We start from the raw sequence: 24,395 nt of genomic DNA, 5'->3' as shown, positions 1-24,395 counted from the left end.
CAAGAAGTCACAACACAGCAAATGACCCAGGATATCACAGCACAAGACCAAGTATACCACAGCAATAAATCTCACAAGGTCATCACACAACCCATTACCCAAGCTGTTACTACACAGGAGGCTAATGGAAAAGAGATCAAAACACAAACGACCCAGGAGATTACAACGCAAGACCCAGGATACCACAACAAAAGAACTCACAAGCCCATCACACAACCCATTACCCAAGCCGTTAAAACACAAGAGGCTAACGACCCAGGAGATGACAGCACAAGATCCAGGATATCTCTACAACAAAAGGCCATTACACAGCCCATTATACCAACATCAACTCCATCAACCAATCAAGAGGCTGCAGCACAGCCAACCAGCCCAGCACACCATCCCCCACCACTTGTATATATAGAGATGGCAGCTCCGGTCACACACTGCTTGCACTGGCACTAAGCCGAAAGCACCAGCCTGAAGATGGCGAGTGGGACCTCGCCGAAACGTTGCCTAGATACTTTGAATCTTACGCGGGAGAAAACCCGAATAACCTCATCTGCCCATTATCTGGTTCCTTACCCATCATCCCATCCCCTACTATCCTCTCTATTCCTTCCCCTTTCCTACTGCTTTTCCATGTCCTCTTTTTCATCTTTTTACTGCTTGCTTTAACTATTTTTGCATCGGTAGGTAGATGAAAACAGAAAATAGGACTGTTAGTCAGTTTTCAAGCTAATAGTAGCTGATACCCATTGTGCCACAATTTTTAATTTTTGTTCCACCTATTGTTAACTTTTTTTTAAAGTACATTATTTATCTTACTTTTAATGGGAGTAGAACATTTAATTGAATTGCTTATTTTTTTAAACTGGTCTGTAATAATCCAAAACTTTTTCCTACATACATATTACATGACCTTCATTATCTATGTAGGAAAGTACTTATTCCTTATGATTGTTTTTATCATTTCAGTTTGCTTCCATAAGAACCATTATGATATTTTTTTAATAATTCAGAATGCTGTTGAATTCAGATAAGTTTAAGAACTTGGAAATATATAGTTCAAAAACCATTTTCTTGGATTGCATGGCAAAGTTCAGCTCAATAGGAGGAGGAAGGAGTATTATGTATATTTGCTGTCTTTAGTTACTTATGATGTAAAAGAGAGATTTAAAAATCTAATAAAGATTTAAAGGCCTAGTTCCTGTGGTGGGATTCAAATGTTTTTGCTACTGGTTCTGTGGGCATAGCTTGGTGGGCGTGGTGTGGCTTGGTGGGTGTGGCTTGGTGGGCGTGGCAGGGGAAGGATACTGTAAAATCCCATTCTCTCCCCACCCCACTAACCTGCTTTCCAGCACTGTTCTCCTGAACAGGGCAACAAAAGAAGACCCAGCTGATCAGCTTGGACTCGGGAGGCAGAGAATAGATGGGATGGGGGCAGTCAGAGGTGGTATTCCAAATTACTCAAAATTTCCGCTACCGGTTCTCCGAACTACTCAAAATTTCCGCTACCAATTCTCCAGAACTGGTCAGAACCTGCTGAATACCACCTCTGCCTAGTTCCCACTAGCTCAGCGCATACAAAGGAATGAGTGAGTTCATAGCAGCAGCATTTGGGTGGCATCTTGATTTTAGCCTGTATTTATATATCACAATTTACTAATTTAACTATAAATGCAGAAAGAAATCAATATTTTGTTCACTGTACAAAATAAAGATGAATAGATTCATAGAAATCTTCCCATGCACATAGATGCACACACCTGCACACACATATTAATTGAACAGTTTTCAATATTGCTGGGTCTTTTCCCCTAGGCCTATTAGCCCTCATCTGCGACATTCTAACAGAAATGCTAGAAAATCAGGGAACTCTTTGACTTCTGTAGGTAAGAATCATATGTTATTGCCTTATTTTTTTTTTCTTTCAAATTATTTATACACACAAATTGGCAGAATTTCAAGTATTGCTTCATTTGCTTCTATAAGATTGAATCTGTTCTAAAAATATTGTATGGCTCCTTATATTGTACGCAGTACAAAGGTTTTTGATCTTATGTTGTATATGGCAGGGGTGTCAAACTGGATTTCTTTGAGGGCTGGATCAGCATTATAGTTTTCTTCCGTGGGCCGGTTGTGGGGGAGTCTTTGGGGCTTCATAAGACACTCTTACAAACACAGAATGCATTAATGTAATCCTGAATGTTGTCTATAACAGAAGATTCAAGGCCTGTAAATGTCAAAGAACAAAGATATGGAGGCTCAGATGAGGGCTGTGTATCAGAGGCAGAGATGGGGCCAGAGGCAGGCTGGTAGTCATCAGGGCAGTGAGGTGGGGGAGCTTCTGGAACCAGTTCCCAGCCTGCACATGTGCAGAGCTGCCAAAAGGAAGGAACAATTAAGGACTCAGGGTCAATGTGGGAGTAAGGCCACAGGTGGACAATGAATGTCCCCTCCCATCAGGATTAAAAGAGGAGCAAAAGGGGAGGGGTCTTTTGCAGGAAATAACTCACTTGTTCGTTCGTTCATTCGTTCCAGCCTCGTGAAGATTTGTCTGTGTAACCCAACCCTTCCCTGTCAGCACTACGTGTGGAAATATTTACCGGGCAGCTTTCCAAGATAGATAAGGTCTGAGCTAATTAGTATACCTTTGCAAGACTGTTTGCCAAGCTGTTGGCTGAATGTGAATGCACTAAATTCACATTCATTTAATAAAAGAGGTTTTGCTGGGACTCAGAGTTGGCTTAGTGCTTTTTGGGGAAGCCTAGGACAGAACCCTACCTAATCTTGTAGATGCCAAACACTATCTTAAGTTTTGACATTTTTATGTGCTATTGTAACCAATGTTGCCTCACAAAAGAACAAACACTTGTATGAGGCTACCTACAGGCTCAATTATAATAGATATATTTACAGATAGTAAAAATACCTTACAAAATTGAGAAGAAATTGCCCTTATTTAGCTGGTCAGTTGTAGTAGACATTTACCAATATTTTGTATATAATGCACTCATTACAGCAGTCAAGAAGAAACACTTAGAATGTGCAGTTACTGTATGTTATGCATTCATTGTTAATTCAATATTTTCCTATTTAGATAATGAAGGTCATGTAATTGATCTCCTACATGACCAACTGCCAGATATACAAATATCTGATGAAGATAAAAAGAAGAACTTTGAACTATTAGAAGAAGCAAAGAAGGTGAGTGAGAGGTTCCTCACACGCAGAGGAAGAAAATCAAGGAGCAGCCTTTCAGAATCACCCACAGGTATGTATTCCAAAATGCCATCTTTGACTCTCTATGCAAATGGAACTCATGGTTAGCTGACATACAAGATTTTTTTTATTCCAAGAATCATGTACAGAGGAGTCCACAAAACAGAAAGTGTGTTTTACTTCAACACTGATGCTACAAGTGCTCTGCATTCCAGCGGTTTATCATTTATTTACTTGAATTGTCTAGCTTCCCCAATTCCAAGTAGTTTACCATAAAGATTCTACCCAATCATCCCAGACTGGCCACAGATTGACAGAAGTAAAACTTAGAACATTTTTTGTTCTGGGATTGCTATGTTCAGATCTAGTAAAATCTTACTGTGAGGTAGATTGAGCTAAGAGACAGTAATTAGCTCAAAATCATGTGATGAGCATTCATAGCTGGGGATAGACTCTAAAACCTGGATCTCCCTGTTCCTAGACCTGCTGCAAGTCTAGCATCCTAAATACTATATCATAATGGCTCTGGGGAAAATTCACTGATTTTATAAATTGCTTTTTTGGGGTGATCCTTACTGACTGTTCCATCCCATACGGAAGGATGTTCAGGAAGTACAGTGGTACCTTCGTACTCAACTGCTCTGAAACTCATCAGATTTGATACTCAACACATTTTGACACAAAAAGTTTGTCCCAGTACTCATCATTTGCTTAGTACTCAACACACAAGCTAGAACTTGTAGGTATCAGCTGCCTTGTGACTGGGTGGATTATACCTTAATGGAAAATGTGTTCAGAACTCATTGTTTTTGGTACTCATCATGGATTCCAGAACCAATTAACAATGAGTACCGAGGTACCACTGTACTATGTTGAACTAAGCCCCTTCTGTGTTTTGTTGTCTGTAATACTGATTTTATAGTGTTATTTTAATACACGCTTTGAGTTTAACTTCATGTTTATAGAAAATTTATTAAATGGCTCATAAGTGACATTTTTATTTAATGCAGCTTTATCCCCATCACTAAGCCCCAGTGTTTCACCTGCTTCATCGCGGAGCAACTCATTGACTTTTCCAGATCCAACAGGTAAAATCAATGGTGCAACATTCTAATATAGAACAATGCATTTGTGTTGGTTGAAACCTCCATGCTCCATAAAGTTGACTATGAAGAGGTGTTGAAAATATATTTACATAGAAGTCTCCCTCAAAAATTTAATAGGAACTATTTTGCAACAGTTTTAAAATAAAAAGCATTCTGTTTCCCATAATGGTGAATCAAATCAGCAACTTGAAAAGCACAGCTGAATAGAAGATTTAATGCTATTGTCTTCAAGCTAGTACTTATTGGCATGTTGGTTTTGACCCTGAAGGTTCAATTGGATCTATCATCTGCTCATAATTAGGTGATATTCACAAATTTGTCTAGTTTAATCACTTTTAAAACTCTTTTTTTACCAACCTGGTGCCTTCCAGATATCAAATGCCCTTAGAACCGCCAACTATCCTGGAACTAAATTGGGGAAGGCTAACATGCAATGACTATATTTGCAATTGTATAGTAAAATAAGCATCCATCCTCTTAACAAACAAAATAACAAGGAATGCAGGCAGATCTGAAACAAATCATATAGCAGTTGGTTTTAATTTTCAGAGAGAATATGAATTAGGTAAAGTTTATCGGGGAAATTAATAACTCTTCTTTAGGAGGATGTTTTATGACTTAAGAGAAAGGCTCCTCATACAATGAGATCTATCTAGAGTAGCATATTCTCAGCAGGTTATATGTGTTCAAATGGACTGGCTCATAAGAGAAGTCCTAAAAGTATGCAGTGATTTTCTTCAAATTGCCATACCTCTCTTTAACATGTGATATGTTTCAAAAAAGGTGAATACTTTTATTGTATATTTTTCATATTGTAGATTCTGATATATGCACGTCAAGTGTTGAGTCAGTGTCTCCATTGCAGGTAAATATGCTTTAATATTCTTTGTTCATTTAATGTGATCGGTCAGGATAAACTAAATGTTATTTTGAGAAATGGGAATTATCTGGGCAGTAACTAGCTTAGCTATGCTACACTGAGTGATTGCATCCCCAAATCTGGGCATGTTGTCAGAGTCCAATGTGAGAGAACAGAATCAAAAACACTATGAAAGGTCACTTGGAAGGAACCCTTGGCGGATGAGTGAAAAGTTAAACATTTTTTTTCTATTGAGAAGAGCTAGTGCATTTAACATACTCCTTGTCCAGTTTGTACTGTTAATACAAGTGAAATGTCTGGTTTAGGGTATGTTAATTTATCCTCTTGGAGGAGGGAGTGCTGACAATGGTGATTGATGCTTCACTCAGCAACCCAAGCATTACTTGAAGTTGCATGTGAGCATCACATGGACAATGCAATTAGTTCAAACTTCAGCAATCCACCAGTTGGTGAAGGAAATCCCTACCTAACAAAATGAAATCCAATGGTGAGAAAAATAAGGTTCTACATTTAAGCAAGAAAAACAGAATGCGCTACTCAATAATAGTAACTGCGAGAGGAATCTTGTAGTGAACAATCCCTTAAATATGAGCCAGCACTGTGCTGCAGCTACCAAAAAAGCCAGTGCAGTCCTAGGTTACATTAATAGAGGGATAGAATCAAGAACACATGAAGTGTTAATACCACTTTATGATGCCTTGGTAAGACCACACTTGCAATATTGCATCTGGTTTTGGTTGCCATTTTGTAAAAAAAAATGTTGAGGATCTAGAAAGAGTGCAGAGAAGAGCAACAAAAAATATTAGGGAACTGGAGGCTAAAAGATATGAATAGTTGCAGGAACTGGATATGCCTAGTTTAATGAAAAGAATGGCTAAGGATGACATGATAACAATGTTCCAATATTTGAGGGGCTGCCAGAAGGAAGGGGAGGGGGTCAATCTATTATCCAAAGCACCTGAAGGCAGGACAAGAATCAGTGGATGGAAACTAATCAAGAACAGAACCAACTTAGAACCAAGAAATTTTCTGACAGTTAGAACAATTATTCAATGGACCTGTTTGCCTTCCATAGTTGTGCGTGCTCCAACACAGGAAGTTTTTAAGAAGAGGTCAGACAATCTTTTGTCTGAAATGGTATACATGAGCAGGGGTTGGACTAGAACATCTCCAAGGTCCCTTGCAATTCTGCTTTCTGTTAAGATCTCTGATAATAGAACATTTGCACTGAAGGTATTGTACTGGTTACCCAGATTTTTCTGGATGCAGTTCAAAGTGCTAGTTTTAACCTATAAAGCCTTACACGGGCTGGATCCAGATTCTCTACGTAGAAACAGTCCATTCAAATTATTTATAAAATTTTGTATTTCAAAAATAATCTTGGTAAATCTCTATGGAGATTCAGTATAATGCCTGTATCCATAAAGAAACTCGATAGTTAGCTGTGTTCTGGTTCAGTATAAATGTTTCTTGAAGGAAACATTTGCTTTCTAGAATTCTGTCATCAAAACCAACATTTTTTTCTGAAGTAAGAAATATTGAAGAGATTGCTTCTACCACTTAAATATTGTTGCTGGTGCCTTCAAAAGAAAAGCAGGGGTTTAGAAAATAAGACTTCTAAGAGAAACTGGTTTTAAGTTTGTTTGTTTAATTTTAGAATCCCACAAAAGGAATAACTAACCGAAAGGAGAATGAACAAAGAAAAGCTTCTCAGGGAAGAATGGTTCCTCACACAACTGGTTTGGAAAGTCTAAAGGAGAAGGTGTCTGAACAAAAGGAGAACTTTGATCCATATAAACATATGGATAATCTGCCTCAATTCTGTACTTCAGATTCCAACACTGGCAAAATAACTCTAAGTAGTAGCAAGAACTTCTGTGAAACTGAAGTAGGGAAAGAATTTCCTAAAAAAATTAAAGGAAACGAGTTTCCTTTCAAAGGTCAGTTACCTGGACCAGGAATGATTGCACTGGGCACAAAGTTAAAGGGCTCAGCACCACTACTGAAGGATTCCAAAGTTCCTAATAAAACTGAATTTAATGCACCTAGTAACCACTCTCCTCTACTACGAGCTATGTCATGGGATCATCCTGAACCATGTAATGTAGAAAAAGCACCTTTCAGATCACCTGAAGATATTAAAAGCTCTGCTGGTAACATAACAGCTGGTAATATAGTACCACCATTCAAAGACCTTCAAATACAAGTTCAGCCAATTCGAATGCAGAAACTGACGAAGCTCAGAGAGGTGAGTTTTGATAAGTTGATCTGTGTAAACTATACCGCATTTGTTTCAGTCTTATGTAATAGAATAGGATTATAATGTTGTAAATTATATTTTAAACCTGGAAAAATATTGCTTTTCTTCCATAGTTTATTGTACCAGAAATGTACAGTTTATTATTTGAAATGTACAGTAGAAGATGGGTAAAATTAGTAGTCTGTAGGGAAGGAACAAGCAAACCTAGGCAGACCTCTGGCAATTCATTCAAATTAATTACACAAAATTAATGCCTCTACCTTGATGTGATAGACATCCCTTCTACCTATCATGTTGACTTATAACATAGAATGTAATCAGTGCCTGCTGGATCAGACCCCTGACCCATATGGTCTAGTAATCTGTTCTCACAAGTGCTCAATCAAATGTACAAGGAAACCTATTAATTTCCCCACATGTTACTTTCATAGGCAGCCACACTGCCATCTGCCCTGATAGACATTGATCTCTATGACTTCCATGAATTGATCCAGCGGTTTTTTGAAGCCAGCCAAGCTGGTAGACAGAATGACATCCCTTGATTTTATTTTTGTAGGGCTTAGACTCTGGAGATTGTGCCTTTAGTCTCCATCGTTTTTTGTAGCCTCTCCCAAAGTCTGTTCAATGGTATTTGTGCAATTTTGGATTGTGGTTATCGCCTTGTCCTTTCATGCAGTTACTTTTTTGCTTTTCAAAAAATGGTTTTTAATATTTGCACTCCCCAAATTATAGCAAACTGTCAACTGAAATGAAATATCTAAGACATTATGTTTCCTGTGGGAACAGCTTATTTTCATGTGCATTTACAGTCACAATGGTTATATTTATTACCTCCAGCTTATCACTGGCAATATGACTCTTATTTCTGGGGAACCTAAGTGGAAGGATGCTCCTAGGCATATCCTTACTGTAGCTTCCTGCAGGCTTTTGATTGGTTACTGCAAGAACAGAATTTTGGACTAGATAAGGATTTGGTCTGATCTGGGGGGCTGTTTTTATAGTCTTTTAATATTTGCAACATGGTTAGAAGTTCATAATTATTCTGTTTCTCAGAAATAAAGAAGGGGCTAAAAGCATTATAGCAGATCTTAAGATTTGCAAGTAAAGACAGGAAGCAATTTCTGTCTGCTTTTTTTCTGCCCAAACAAAAGGCAGGCCCTTTTCCTTCATATTCAGAGATAGGCAGCCAGCTCCTCTGTGAAAGCTGGAAGCAGTCATTCCCTTTTTATTTCTGCCTGGAAGAAGGGGCTGTCTTCCTACCTCACAAAAAGGCTGGGATCAAGAAGGATAGTTGGAGGTGGCTAGAAAACAGGGCCTTCCATTCTAACTTCGGGCTCATCAGGTGGAGATTCAGTTTCATTTCTCATATGAAGAATCCATTCCTTTAAAAATTATTATTAGATTTAGAAAACATCATTAGCTGCCATTAGGAAAATGAGCATAAATGATGGTACAGCATTGTAGCTTCGGACATAGTTATGTAAGACATATACAGTAGGCAGGAAGAAGCTGACAAACTCTCCTGTCATTTTAGATATTTGTGCATGAAATAAACCATTTTATTTCTTCACAGCCCCCCCAGATCTCCCTTTCTGTCTGGAGATATATCAGTGCATATAAATCTGTAGTGTTTCATTAAGAGTTTCTGCTATAAATGTGCTTCCATTGCTTTTATATCTTGTTTTTTTGCTAAATTGATCTCAAGAGAATCACTTTTGTAGAACAGAGATAGTCTGTCTAAAATGGAGCAACATAGAGGCAAAATCAACAACCCTGCACTAGGGTAACAGTACAAAAATTGGTAGCTCATAACCAGTACAATTTGAGTAGATCAGAGACAAACTCTAAATACAGCCATTTAGAAATTTATTTCTAAATAAAGAGAGAATTTTATTAACATTGTTTAAGGAAGTCAGTGGTATCCCTTCTTATGTCAGTAAATATACTCTTACGTGACAATATATATTAACAATATATATTAAAGTCTTACGTGACAATATATATTAACAAGCACATCCTTTAATCTTAAAATGTTTAAATAATATTTAATATTATTTTAATTCAGTTTCAGAGGGATATGAGCACAGATCAAGTGAATGGGTATTTTAAACATAATGTAAATGTAATGTATAATGTAAAATATAAACCACCAAGTCATTTACTGTAGTGCTAGTATAGTTTTAGGAATGTTTCAGCTTTTATAGTTAAATGGAAACATTAAGAACTTTACTGACCCAAAATGATGGTAGTTTACAAATGCATATGACAAGAAAGTGTCTTTGCAATATAGCAGTTCAGTGCATCACTAGAAAGAATATTGGGTTTAAAAGTTTAATTGCACACATGGGAGGTTGATTTAACTGAGTTCGCAGTCTTTTTGGTCATTATCTTAAAAGAAAATATTTTCTGTCTAGCTAATAACAGCTTATGTGTCTAGCTAATAACAGCTTATTTTCTGTCTAGCTAATAACAGCAATTTATCATTACTATAATATTAATACTAGGAGGAGAGGAAAAGCTAAATAGAATTTCCTGCCTCCCTCCCCACATAACCAATATCCACAGACCTGCTATTATATTAGTGGGGTGGAGGAAACTCTACTGGTAATACCACATGCACTATTAGAAAACTTGTGTGAATTTCAGCTTCATTAGTTAATTTTAAGAAAAATTCCTCAGTGCATAAGATTACTGAGGGTATTTGGGAAAATAGTGCATTAAATTTTTAATGTTATTGTTGTTGTCTTGACAGATATGAATTTAAATTGCATTTACTATTTTATTGTACATTAACATCATTTACTATAAATAGGTTACCCAGATAATATGTTGTTGGCAGCCATATAAATATAGTAACTAAAACAGCAAAGAAGTGATACTGTATGCTGATAATTTTAAAAGTTTTTAATACTAGAGCTACTTGAAGACATATCTAGTGTGCTTTTTAGTAGATAGATTTAGAATATTTTCTTTTACTGTTTCCTAATCCATTTGTGGGTAGAGTTCAGAATGTGGCTCATTTTTAAAAACTGTGCTATTTATGAATTGAGATGAAAAGGGACTTTTATTTTATAGACTGGTGACAATAGTGAGACTACTTGATAGTGATGCAATGTAATTAAATTGGCTGTCCTAGCACTTTCTTCTCCTTCTCCTAGCTCTTTAGTTATTCCCACCAGTCTTATTTTAACAATATTTTACCCTTTTAATATTTTTCTGGTATCATTTTTATTAAGGGGTCCTTTGAGCTCTCTGAATTTGGTTGTTTTCTTGCAGATGTTTCATTACCCAAACTAGATAACATAATCACTGGTTATATTACCTAATTTGGGTAATGAAATGTCTGCAAGAAAACAAGCAAGCTCAGAGAGCACCAATGACCCATCATTTCAACCCTCAGCTACATATATTGGTATCATTTTTATATTTGTGAATCATGTTAGGAATGTTGTATAGTGAAGGATAGAATTTTAACTCAATATTCTTGTTACTAAAACAAGCAGTTCCTAGATTACTTTCAGCTTTATATGTATTTATAACACTCAATTTAATAGGCTTTATTCTGTTATTGAAAATTTATTTTTAAAATAAAGTATTAAGAAATAATTCAAGATTTTTTTCTCCACCAGGAACATATATTGATGAGAAATCAAAATTTAGCTGGACTTAAACTTCCTGATCTTAGTGAAGCTGCTGAACAGGAAAGAGGTGATGTACAACTATCTATCTATCTATCTATCTATCTATCTATCTATCTATCTATCTATCTATCTATCTATCTATCTATGATTAAATTGGAGGAGACATGACTTTGGTAGCCACATCACTTTTCTAACATTGAGCCTTTTGCTAAAAATCTTAGTTAGGATGACTTCATATGTAATCTCTTCCTGAATGAGTATAGGACATGAGTAGAACTCATGGGGGTTGGCATCCAATAACAGTTAGAGAACTATAAGTTCACCATTACTGGAATGAAAGGGGAATAGTACACTATTGTGGAAACTGTACAAGTGTATATTGTACATGTGCTGCATAGAAAATTTGCAAATGACTCACCAGTGGACCCATGGTCTTAAATACAGTTATTTTCAGTTGATTACAATGATATTTGTATTTGAGATCATTAGAACTATTACCAGACAACCTATCAAGCAGAATATAGGGATTTATTATGCATTTGCTGAAAAATAAACATGTGCTTAATTTTTGAATAATGGAATATTCTTTTATGATCCCTTGGAGTATTTGAGTTTCACTTTAATCAGTAATGGAGAAATTTATTTTTTTAAATTAAATCTGTTCTGAAATTGGTTGCTTAGAGCAGAATGTCCTGTTTCTCTCCATCCAACTTCCCACAACATTTGAACCATCAGAGTGCGATACTTAATATTCTTCAGTTGTTTGGTTGCTTCTGTTTTAGCAATGAAAGATTTTTTTCTTTAGGGTCTTCACCAACCCCTTTCTTAGTGGAGGAGGAGGAATCAAAGAATAGATATGACGTCATGCCCAACATTCCTGACATTCTTTTACGAAAACTTCATGTACAAACACCATTTTCAGGAAGGTAAATCCATCTGTGAGTGGTATTTTACTGTCTGAACATATGTAACGAAAGAAGTATTTAATCTCATTAAAGCAAGTTGGGAAGAGGTGGAGATTCTCTCAATCCACTTTTGTCTACATAACCATAACAGAAAGAACGTGAAGTAATGCAGTTTTACACACTCTGGTGACAGGGTTTACTTCTCAGTCGACTATGAGAGACCCTGAACCAATCATGACTCTCAGATTTTCTAGGATTATTCCAAAATAAAATATTATACATCACCACAACGTATAATCAGTTGTTACAAGTAATATGATTTAGTCATTATATTTTAGTATACTTGTCATTCAACTCTAGAGAAACATGATTCACATCCTATAACCTTATGAAATGCTTAACTTATAGCCACAATAATGATGCTGGTTCTGTGTGGACAACCTTTACTTTCTAAGAAAGCAAGATTCTGTATCTTGCAATGTAATAATAAAATTTACAAATGATAAAATATGAATTAAATGTGCTTGATTTTTAGTAAGACTTGTATAGTGTATTTTTTTCATTCTCTAATTACAGCATATATGCAGTTAGCTGATTATTAACCAATTAAGAAAATGGCCTGTTAGATGCTGATTAAGTATGCAGAATAAATGGCTTTTAAATGTAACATACAAGTTATTCCTGTTCTTATTGCAGTTCTCCACCACTAACTGAACGAGAGGTTGAGGTAAGTGTTTTGAATCTAAACAGCACAAAAGCAGTCAAGTTGTGTGTGTCACATAATACTAATGATGATCAATGTTTTGTTGAGAAGCTTTACTTGCTTTCAGGGAATGCTATGTTTTTCAGTTAAAGACTTGGTGAAAATATGTTTGAAGAATGTTCTCAAAACTTCATTTACAATAAATACAATATAATATATCTTATTATCTTATAATAACATTTGTGAACATACCAGATTACATCAAGAGGTAACAGAAGAATTCTATTTAGTTGCCTGTACTGAGTTATAGAATAGGAATTAAACTTAATTGGATCTGTGGTCAGGATTTTCAATAAACAAAAATCAAGAAACCATGATAGAATCAAAGCTTTGTATACTTTTGCTGAGAAAAGCTGACACAAAAGTTATTTTAACTATTAGTTTCTATATCTACGGTAGCATCAATTTAGAAACACTCACCTTATCAGATGATCACAATGTAAAAATTCCTAGGTAGGCAGAGGTGAAGAGTCTACTTAAACAAAGAACTGAAGTTTGCTCAGCTTTCCTTTTAAAACTATAGTGCACAAGAGACTGACTCCTAAGAATCTCTTGCAAAGGCATTGAGTCTGCAGATTAATAATATTTCATATAATTCAGCTTGCCACCAGCAGCTTCTTTATAATACCACCCTACATCATATACATGTTGTTATACATACCTTAAGCCCATTTCTAGTTATGCAGGTAGACTTTTTTAGAGTAGGGAACATGACTCCCCTGAAAAGCCAATATGTAAGAGTTTGTTGGTGGAAATTAATTCCTTCATTCATCTTCTTTAGGATTAATGAAAGGATTCAATTAATTTTTATTTTCCTGCAACAGAATGTATTTGTACAACTTTCATTGGCATTCAGAAATGATAGTTATACATTGGAATCAAGAATTAATCAGGCTGAAAGGGAAAGAAATATTGCTGAAGAAAATACAGAGAAGGAATTAGACAACTTCAGGGGAGCAGTTACGGTAAGACAAAACATGCTGGGAACCTTTGTTATGTTCTGTGTTATGTATTTTTAAATTTTCAATAGGTTACTTCAGGGGTAGTCAACCTTTTTATACCTGCCGCCCACTTTTGTATCTCTGTTAGTAGTAAAATTTTCTCTAACCGCCCACCGGATCCACAGTAATGGTGATTTATAAAGTAGGGGACAAAACCCCTACCACCCACCAGGAAAGCTGGAACACCCACTAGTGGGAAGTAGGGACCAGGTTGACTACCACTGGGTTACTTGTTAAATTTCTGTTCTGCCTTTTTTATGTAGAAGCTCAAGGCAGGGTACCTTGAATTTCTTCCTCTATGAGTTACAACACTGTGAGGTGAGTTGGTCTAAGAGAGTGATTGTCATGCAAGGAGTGATGGACTCAAACTCCAAAATGCAAACATTTTGGGAATAATCAGGACGGTCCATTTCAAATTCAGAACAGTAGGAAACTTTAATATTTTAAATTTTGAAAACCTTTTCTTCCATCCTGAACATACTATCACTAGAATTTGTGTAAGGTCAGAAATGGCCTTCAGTGAAAAGAGGTAAATAGGCAGAATGGACAGCTTACCTTCTGTCTTTCTATCTATTTGTCTGTCTGTCTATTCATCCATCTATCCACCCACCACCCAACTATCCATCTGTCCATCCATCCATCCATCTCAATTGTTTTGGATCAGGATTTCTTGAAATCCAACTGCCATCATTTTGAAATAGTATCCATTTTTAAGAAAGTTGATTGTACTGGCAGTAATAATATTTGACATATTATAGTAAAAGTTGCCATGGTTTCTGTCTAACAGTTCCCTTTTAAGAAATTCTCAATTGCATGACACGGTGAAGCCATTTTCTAAATTTTAGATCCAAACGTTAGTTATGTTCATTTTTTATACATAAAAAAGAGCCTAAGAATTCAAATATTTGAAATTAACAACAGCTACTAATAAGGAAAAGTATTGCTAAACAGTGAATTCAGCAAAGCATGCATTTCCCTGATTGGAATCAGGCAGTCTATATATTTTCTGACTTTTCTGATAATCAAGCTTTTGCTAAAATATAAGAACATTTTAAATTTTAATCATGAAGACCTATCTGTTCTCTCTTCAAGATGTATTTTTTCTAATACTATGCTAAAATACATTATATTGTTCAGGTATTTAATATTTTCCACATTAATAGTGGATTGATGGAACAAGTGTAAAATGCAAGTAGACTATAGTTAGAAGATTATTCTGCTTTAAGCATCTTTATGCTTTTCTGAGTGAAAGAAGGAGAAATGGATGATAAAAGCCTGCTCTTGACTAATCCTTTAAGTAGTTATTTGGATGTTGATTGTCAAAAGTATGTCTAGAATAAAAGAAATTGCTTTCATGTTATATTGTATTTTTAAGTTTTTAGATTTTTAGAAACAGATGAAAAGTTATTCTATGGGTGTCCTTTTATTATGTTTATTGCAAATTATCCTTTTATGACTTTATTGCACTTTGACTTTTCAGATTAAAATAATAATTATTAATAATTTAAATTTATAATATAGTTAATATGTTAGGGAACACTCTGTTTCAGTCTTCAGCTTCCTTGTGGCATCACTCTGAACATAGAGAGATGTACCAGAAGTTATTGGAAGACATTGCTGTGCTTCATCGTTTGGCTTCAAGACTGTCCAGTCGGGCTGAAATGGTTGGCGCTGTTCGTCAGGTAAAAACTATTAAAAGTGCCGGTTAACTATATATTCTCACTCTGACTTTATTATTAGTCAATCCATGACTGACTCTAGCTAAAAAAGAGGCTGAAACCAAGATAACAGGCATGATCCAAAAGTCTAAACACCCTAAACTGAATCTTTGGTCCATCTAGGCTAGTTATTTATTTCTCTCTCTCTCTCTCTCTCTCTCTCTCTCTCTCTCTCTCTCCCACTCACTCCCTCTCTCCTTCCCTCCCCCCTCTCTTTTAACACACCAGTACCACCTCTAAGATTCCAGACATATGTTTTTTTCCAGCCCATAGTCAAATACCTTGTGAGAACATAGATCTAAAAAATTCTTACAATCCAAAATAACTTTATTATTTAAACAAGTTTAGACTGAAGGCATTCAATTTTCTAATACTGTGGAAATGTAAATGAAAGTTCACACAGAATAAATTGTTAAAATAAGGTAAACCAATCAGTAGATTGCAAGAAAAATGTACATAATAATAAAGTTTAAAATATAATAATACATAATGAGGTTTTTAAAATGTGGTTTAGTTGGCAGTGTTGATCCTGAGGATCTAACCTTCAAAATGGAGGATCTCAGAATGTCTGCTACTTTAATATCAGTTCTTGGGATCAGATTGTATCCAGGCAATCATTTTCAATAGTATGATAGCTTCTGCTGTTAATTGGTCATAGATTAAAAGACAGAATTTGGATACTGTCACTCCCTGAGAAACATTTATTTGAATATTAATAACAAAAAGAAAAATGACATTCCATACAATGGCATTGTCATTACCATAGGTTTCAAATTGGCAAGGTCTCCTTTTGAGTAAAATCATATAGCTAAAAACTGTTATATACTGCTATTTCCTTGATATCGAAAATATACCTTTATGTGTATTGTTCTTATCTGTTTCTTCCAGGAAAAACGTATGTCAAAGGCCACTGAAGTTATGATGCAGTATGTAGAGAATTTAAAAAGAACATATGAAAAGGATCACGCTGAACTCATGGAGTATAAGAAACTTGCTAATCAGAATTCTAGCAGAAGCTACGGTTCTCCAGGTAAAACTTCCTGAAATTTTAAATACTCTTTGTATTGCAGTAAAAATTTTATTTACTCTCCACATAGTTATAGATAATATGGGCTGTCCCAAAACTCTTACCATATTTTTTAAGAAAGCTTAAAACTGCACTGAGACTTTTGGGTCATCTTGTATATATAAAATCTCTCTATATAGAAGCGAAATACCACTCACGCATCATCACAAAATCTCCAGAACCGTAAAGCCTACACACTTGAAATTTGACACTTATGTTCCTCTTGGCTTCTAGGTGCTCACTAAGAAAGGGCTTTTCAAATGACCATCAGAGTAGTTTGTATATTATTATTAATACGCTCTGATGCTAAGCAGGGGGTGGAATTCAAATTTTTTAACAACCGGTTCTGTGGGAATGGCTTAGGTGGTGGGTGTGGCTTGGTGGTCATGTGACTGGGTGGACATGGCTTGGTCGTCATGTTATTGGCTGGGTGTAGCCAACTCGATCACTCACATCGAGGCACGCATCTCCTCGCCTGGCCTCTCATGACTGTGGGGATGCTCCAACAGTCCTAAGTGTGAAAAATGGTCATAAGTCACTTTTTTTCAGTGCCATTGTAACTTTGAAAGGTCACTCCACACAAGCAAAGTACCAGCAAAGGAGGGGGGAAAAACTCCAGAGAAGTTCCAGAGACAGGAAGTCTAGTCCTGCCAAGAATGTATATAAGGGTTAATGAAGAGGCAGTTTCTGTAAGCAACACCAGAATGTTTCCTTCCTGCCTTCTTTACAGGCTTAGGCCAGTAATTTCTTCTAACAACCGGTTCTCCGAACTGCTTAGAATGTTAACAACTGGTTCTAGCGAATAGGTGCGAACTAGTAGAATCCCACCCCTGATGCTAAGGCATTCTACTCCCCCTCCCCACCTGAAAAGAAATCTCTTCCAAATGCAAAACACAAGCAGAGGAGAGGAGTTTCAGTTTCAGTTTCACAGCAGCAACAAGCTTTAGTACAGAACAGTTGAGCTAAGCCACACCCAGGCTCCAAGCTGTCTCCTTGTTGCTCACACAGCAAATACTGTTTCAGTTTCCAAACAGCCCTCAACTGTCTCACACATACTGACAGGATGCTAGCCAGATGAATACCGATGAATGCTGGTAGGCAGAGGCACAATTTTTCCCATTATTTTCCTCCCCAAAAACTAAGCCTGATCACATAGTTTCGTAGCGAAACACGGGTATAGAGCTAGTATCTGATAAATAGAATATTTATTTATTGATTAAAGTTTTGCATCTTGATTTAGCAGGAGGCATCCAAGGCTTAAAAACGAAGTACAAACAGGCTTGGTTAGTATTTGTTTTAGAGATTACTAGAAAATTCCAGAGCTCAGAGCTAAAATGAGAAGTGAAAAACAACATGGAAAGATGGCAGTGGTAAAGCTGTTATTGAATGGTGGCCATAGCTATGAAGTCACCTGGAACCAAACTCCAATTAAATAATACTGTATTTTTTTAAAAAAAAATATCTTGATTTAGGTATCTTCAGAAAAACTGTGAGATTATGACACATTCAACCAAAATGTCTATGGAGATTCTCAGTCATCCAGGTCATGATTGCCCCAAAGGTGCTTTTTCAAGAGGCAATTGGGCTTTCTCTGGTTTTGCTTCTCATCCAAGAAGCTTCTTCAGCTCAGAGCTGAATGAATGGTCCCTACCATCCAGTCAGAGCTGAAGAAGCTTCTTGGATGAGAAGTGAAACATCTTCAAAGAAAAAAACAGAAAGTCTAGTTACCTCTTGAAAAAGCATCTTTGGATTCACTGAAATGATGATCCATATTGATCATCATAACAATATTGTATCATAGTTTATAATAAAGTTTAATGTTACTTGATATGAGCTTTCTTTTCAATATAAAACAGTCTGGTTAAATAATGTCTTTTGTCTTTTCTGCCACTATTTTTTTCCCATTCAATATTGTTTGATACTTTGCAACAGATGATGGTGTGCCTCGGACATCAAGATCCATGTCTCTTTCTATTGGAAAGGTATTTTTCCAAATTTTAATAATCCATTTAATGCACTATTTGCATAAGTATCGATTCTGGAAAATCTGTTAGCCAAACCTGTGCTCTTCTATGACTCTTCTTCGCCCATGCGGTGAATCAGGCAGCTACTTAAGAGAAGACTTATCACTCAGACAGGATATTTCATCCCAAGTGGTTACAACACTCCCAAGCCAACTTGGGATCTTATTTCTAGGTTAGCTGCAGTGCAGAAGGAAGGTTCCACGAAGCTGCTTTTTATCTGAAAAGGCAGGAGGTTTGCAAAACACAGGAAGATAGTTTCCCCATTTAAGAGAATTGTTGTCTCATTCTTCCTCCTAGTTTTGGAATATTAGCCTGAGGGGAATATTGACCACAATAATTTTATTCTCCCCCTCACTAGCCCATATAAAGCGATTGAAGTAAAACTGCTGATACACTGTGAGTTTCCCTATGTCTTTGGCAGGAGGTGAGCCATGTACAAAGCACCAGACTGCTTAGACTGCTTAGACTTCTGTTTGTTTTTTCCCCTTTTGTGCAAAATTGTATCGGGTGGAGACATGAGATTTTTACTGCTGCAACAGTGTGAGGCGGGACAGTGATTGAGAAATGGAAATAGTTAACTGTTTCAAAGAAAACATAAATTTAACATAATATATAATTTGGCCCTTAGGAAGCCCCTACATTAAGAACGTAGCTATTGGAGATAGCAGAACCGACGCACCAGTAGGGAATCAACTCCCCTGGAGACAATTAAGTTTGCTTCTAAATAAACATCAGTGGTGGTATTCTACTGGTTCGGCCCAATTCTGATGAACTGGTAGCAGTGATGAGCGGTGGAGAGCAAACTGGTTCTCTCCGCCACTCTGCTGTTGGGCCCACCCGCCTGCCCGGGCTCCCATACTCACCTTTATCTGCTGAATTTGAAGCGCAGCTGCTTTGCGCGGCACAGAATAGTGCCGTGCGGCGAGTAGTCCTTAATGGGTCTAGGTCTACATGGAGGGAAGTAAGCAGTGGGGTGCCACAAGTTTCCGTCTTAAGCCCAGTACAATATCTTCATTAATGACTTAGATGAGGGAATAGAAGGGGAACTTACCAAATTTGCAGATGATACTAAGCTGGCAGGAACAGCTAACACCCAAGAAGATAGGCTCAAGATCCAGACGGATCTTGACAGACTAGAACACTGGGCCGTATCTAACAAAATGAAATTCAATGTAGAGAAAAGTAAAGTCCTACACTTAGGCAAGAAAAACCAAAAGTACACATATAGACTGGGTGAAACCAGGCTGAATAGCAGTAACTGTGAGAGGGATCTTGGAGTCTTAGTGGACAACCAGCTAAACATGAGCCAGCAGTGTGCAGCAGCCGCCAAAAAAGCTAATGCAATCCTAAATTGTATTAACAGAGGGATACAATCAAGATCAAGGGAAGTACTAATACCACTCTATAAAGCCTTAGTAAGACCACACCTAGAGTACTGCATCCAGTTTTGGTCACCACATTATAAAAAAGACGTTAAGACTCTAGAAAAAGTACAGAGAAGAGCAACCAGGATGATTAGGGGACTGGAGGCTAAAACATACAACGAACGGTTGCAGGAACTGGGCTTGGCTAGTCTAGTGAAGAAAAGGAACAGGGGAGACATGATAGCAGTCTTCCAATATTTGAGGGGCTGCCACAGAGAGGAAGGGGTCAAGCTATTTTCTAAAGCGCCTGTAGGCCAGACAAGGAATAATGGATGGAAACTGAACAAGGAGAGATTTAACCTGGAAATAAGAAGAAACTTTCTGACAGTGAGAACAATCAACCAATGGAACAACTTGCCCTCGGAAATTGTGGAAGCATCATCACTTGAGACTTTCAAGAAGAGATTGGACTGCCATCTGACAGAAATGGTGTAGGATCTCCCGCTTGGGCGGGGGGTTGGACTAGATGACCTATAAGGTCCCTTCCAACTCTGATTATCTGTTACCTGTTAGCTGCTGAAGCGACCAGGATTGTGCAGGCTTGCAGGAGGCGAGTGAGAACACTTCTGCACCTGCGCAAACGCCTCTGTACCTGCGCAAAGTGTGTGTTTGGCATGCACAAAGTGTGTGCACGCACGGAAAGTGCGCCCACCACGCCACGGCCAACAAACCGGTGGCAAAAATATTTGAATCCCACCACATGATAAACATGTATAAAATTATCCTGCACTTTGCCTTCTGTGAGATTCTTTTATAGAAGTGTTATGGAGCCGTAGAAACTATTGCCGCTGTTTGAAAGTTACAATAAAATTACTCTGTGAATTTTATGGAGTTGTACAGCAACTGTATCCTAAAGTCCCATGGTTTCCTTTCTGCCTGTTTTGCTCTAATCTGTTTGGTTATATTTCCCAATAAATTATCATCAATGTCTAAATTGAAATATAACATGCTTTTTTGTTTTCTTTTAGATGCCTCGAAGGAGAGTCAGTGTAGCTGTTGTTTCAAAATTTGAGCTCCCAGGCCAGTCACCTAGCCAGTCGCCCATACCTTTGGTGTCATCTTCCCTGGTAAAATTGACACTTGGAAAATTGTATATAAATACACTTCTAAAGAATAAAACTTTGATGTCAATTAATTTAAAATGCTGTATATTTTAAATCTGGTATATATAAAGGTTCATATAAATATAAATTAATTACACTCCAAATAAGCCATTAGTATGAAGTTGGAAGTGAAAAAGTGTCTTAAAACTCTCAAGGAAGTAATTATCAATCTTCCAGTTTATAGTGAAATTGTTTTCTATTGGATAAATTAGTTATTTGGCAAACACAAAGATTATATTTTTTTCATGTGATCAGGGTAATCTCATATATTTAAATGCAATTTATGCTCTTGATATTTGAATGACATGGAATGAATATCTTTATTTACAGTCTGAATCATCAAATGGAAGAAGCAATTTGACATCAACACCAGTCTTGCCTGAAGTTACAGAGAAGTGAGTACATGAATATTTATTTCATTGAGAGTTATGCAGTAGACAATTTTAACTGGTATTAAAACATCTCCTTTTTCAAAAAAAAAAGCAAGGCAATATAATACAACTCGATAATACATATAGTAATACAGTAATATATTAAATAGTAATACAGCAAGGTCTCAACTGTATTACTATTCTTTTGAGGAACAAATATAATTATCTTTTTGGTGGAGTATTTGTTTTTGCACTAGGATTCTAAGAAAAGAATATGGTTGGGCTTACATACCTGTTTCTTTGTCTGAATATTCAGAAAAAAAAAAGCTATATAAGACCGAATCCTTAAAAATGGTGAATAAAGTAATGTCATATGCATGAAAACCTTGTGTTTTAGAGAGAAATTGAGTTCATTGAGAATTAACTATCCAATAAATTTATATGAGATTATAGCTTCAAGCTGTGACGAGACCTACGATCTCATGGTATTCTATGACTAGCTCAAGTCAGTATTGATTGTATCTGTTTCTTACTTGCTACATCCCACACGCAGAGTTAAAATTAATTTAACTCAATCACATATTTTGCTCAGAGCAGAAATCCAACTTTAAAAATCTCCACAGATGGCTTTCCAGCTTCTGATTGACAGTACAGGTTGTCATCATTTAGATCCCTTATTAACTAGCAACCGTAGTAGAAATACAGAGTAGTTAATTAAATCCTACACTAGATTCAGATGCCAAATATGCTCTTTTTCCCATCAATTCCTTTTACCATATTTTTATAAAGCAATCCATGCTGGCTTCTCATTTTCTAGTGCTTACTAGACCTTATATTATACAAACTGACCATCTTCTGTGCAAAAACACACATAGGGGCAAATCTGACATTAAAATAATAATATCCAGGTATCAGCAGTCATCTCAGGAAATTTTGTCAGTGACCTCAGCATGTCCAGTGAAAGCTTATCCTATAATAATTTTGTTAAAAGTGTCATTATATTTCTTTTGATGAAAGATTAACCTGACCACCTTCTCGGAAGCTGCAGAAGTAGTGAACAGATTTTAGGTTTTTATTGGTTTCTTTGTGTGTATATATCTTGCTTTTCCAGCTGTTTCACTTTTCTTCAGGAGCCTTTTAAATTTCAGGGAGAAACACAAATCAAAATTTTGAGATAGAGGAAGAGAGGGTGGATGGATGGATGGATGGATGGATGGATGGATGGATAGGAAAGGGAAAGTGGAAGGGGGAGCAGGGGAGGGGAAGAGAAGAGGAGAGAAGGAGAGGCTTTCCAGAACAAAGCCAAACTTCAAAGCATGAACTTCACTCAGATTTGCAATGGTTCAATCCACTCCATCAATAACTGCATAGATTAAACCCTGCCAAGTTCCTACATATATTTGCTATGATTTAAAGCCATGACTTACCAACATGGACAGAAAACCAAGTAAATGCAAGCAAAACCAGGAAGTTTCTTAAGTTTCTGATGTGCCACAATACCTTGTTCAGATGTCTTCATGAGAAGACCAATTTTTGCCTATGTGGAGGTCCACTATCTCATTGATGAGGATTTAAGACAAGGTAATGCTTTCCTCTTGTGGCTAAAGTTCTTTTTATTTTGTATCTGATTTGATGTGTGGGTGTGGGTGTAGCTGCTAAGCTGAATTGATTAGGACCGCTTATTTAAAGGTGGTACCTTTAAATACATAAACTGCATCACTGATAGTGTCAGCGATATAATATAACATTAAGTCTCATTTGTAAACATTCCAAGATAATATGAATGATACAGTAGTTTACTGTACTCCTGAATAAAGATGCTTAAATATCTTTATTTCCTTCATTTCCAAAACATAGCCAAGCCAAGAGTGTCATGTTTTGTCAAAAGAATACTGTTAGGAATACAGAATGTTCTATGTTTTGGAACAGTGCATGAACGTATTTCCTAGAAAGCCTGTATTATATTGGCAGCTATTTTCCCCCAGACAAAGAATTTGTCATCTTCAGGAAATACAGCACATTTGAAAAAAAAGATTTGCTGACGTTTTGGAATTATGACTAATGATTTGTAAACTAGTACAAAATAATGCTTAAAAGAATCCTATTAAAGTGCTTTATGTCTACTTTATCTCCATGACAAGTTCTGGGGTTTCTTTTTAAAGAAAAGTTTCAGTTAGAGGGAAAAGAAATACTGAAATCTGGAAAAAAAAAATCCTGCTTCCCCCAAAATAAATAAACTACCCAGCGCCTATGGTGTGTGTGTGTGTGTGTGTAAGTGTTTTTACATTTACCCTTGGGCAAATTTGATAATTTATAATTTCTTGTTTTTATTTTTTCCCCTACTTTTAAATATAAGCCATAGTTGGGGAACCTATAAATTGTCTCAATAAATAAGAAACAACAATTGGGCAAAGCCTATGAGTTACTTATGAGCAGTAATTGTTTTCAGCAAACAAAACAACAATATAATCACTAATATTCTATAGTAGGGGTTCCCAACCTGGGGTGCGAGACGATATTCCAGGGGGTGTGAGAAAAGTCCAGGTAAATAATAGGACATTGGCTATATGTTGGCATTTTTATTTATTATTTATTTCAGGGGGTGCGAGGTTCGAGTGAAATTTCTTTAGGGGTGCGGGGCGAAAAAAAGGTTGGGAACCACTGTTCTATAGGGATGATTATTTGTGTAGCGGCTTACCAAAGACTCCTAAGAAATTCCTTCAAATTAATGGGGTGGCCCATTAATGAACTGTAAGTGCTTGTATATTGGGCCTTGTGTGAAGAAACTACCACTCACAAACTGGTGGAACTAACTAAGAATGTGAAATTAAGGCAAAAACTTCATGTTCTTAGTGGGAGCTTCTAGGTCCAAAAATAAGGATGGCAGGAAGTGATTTAAATCTGCACAATCAGCAACTATCTATCA

The 24,395-nt window shown here is 36.6% G+C and overlaps 1 protein-coding gene and 1 long non-coding RNA gene across 2 annotated transcripts in view; one reads left to right on the top strand and one right to left on the bottom strand.

The window, feature by feature from the left end:
- Positions 1-23,118, bottom strand: part of LOC148133315 (uncharacterized) — a 66,406-nt gene extending 43,288 nt beyond the window's left edge. The window contains exon 1 of the long non-coding RNA XR_015746665.1: positions 22,970-23,118. This is a non-coding gene — a long non-coding RNA (uncharacterized LOC148133315). The remainder of the gene's footprint in view (positions 1-22,969) is intronic.
- The window catches only part of IRAG1 (inositol 1,4,5-triphosphate receptor associated 1), a 46,631-nt gene that overhangs the window by 8,602 nt on the left and 13,634 nt on the right, over positions 1-24,395 (top strand). Inside the window, exons 3-16 of the mRNA XM_087950938.1 lie at positions 1,807-1,877; positions 3,086-3,259; positions 4,218-4,295; positions 5,132-5,178; positions 6,851-7,441; positions 11,083-11,161; positions 11,900-12,020; positions 12,696-12,726; positions 13,587-13,727; positions 15,314-15,445; positions 16,370-16,511; positions 18,480-18,529; positions 20,964-21,062; positions 21,429-21,493. Of these exons, the coding sequence (XP_087807064.1) occupies positions 1,807-1,877; positions 3,086-3,259; positions 4,218-4,295; positions 5,132-5,178; positions 6,851-7,441; positions 11,083-11,161; positions 11,900-12,020; positions 12,696-12,726; positions 13,587-13,727; positions 15,314-15,445; positions 16,370-16,511; positions 18,480-18,529; positions 20,964-21,062; positions 21,429-21,493 (1,821 nt within the window). The remainder of the gene's footprint in view (positions 1-1,806; positions 1,878-3,085; positions 3,260-4,217; positions 4,296-5,131; positions 5,179-6,850; positions 7,442-11,082; positions 11,162-11,899; positions 12,021-12,695; positions 12,727-13,586; positions 13,728-15,313; positions 15,446-16,369; positions 16,512-18,479; positions 18,530-20,963; positions 21,063-21,428; positions 21,494-24,395) is intronic.

The sequence above is a fragment of the Notechis scutatus genome, chromosome 1 (assembly GCF_049901735.1).
Source record: "Notechis scutatus isolate UNSWTSFEM ecotype Mainland chromosome 1, rNotScu1.2, whole genome shotgun sequence".
NCBI classification, from domain to species: Eukaryota; Metazoa; Chordata; class Lepidosauria; order Squamata; family Elapidae; genus Notechis; species Notechis scutatus.
This window is presented reverse-complemented; position numbering and strand designations above follow the sequence as displayed.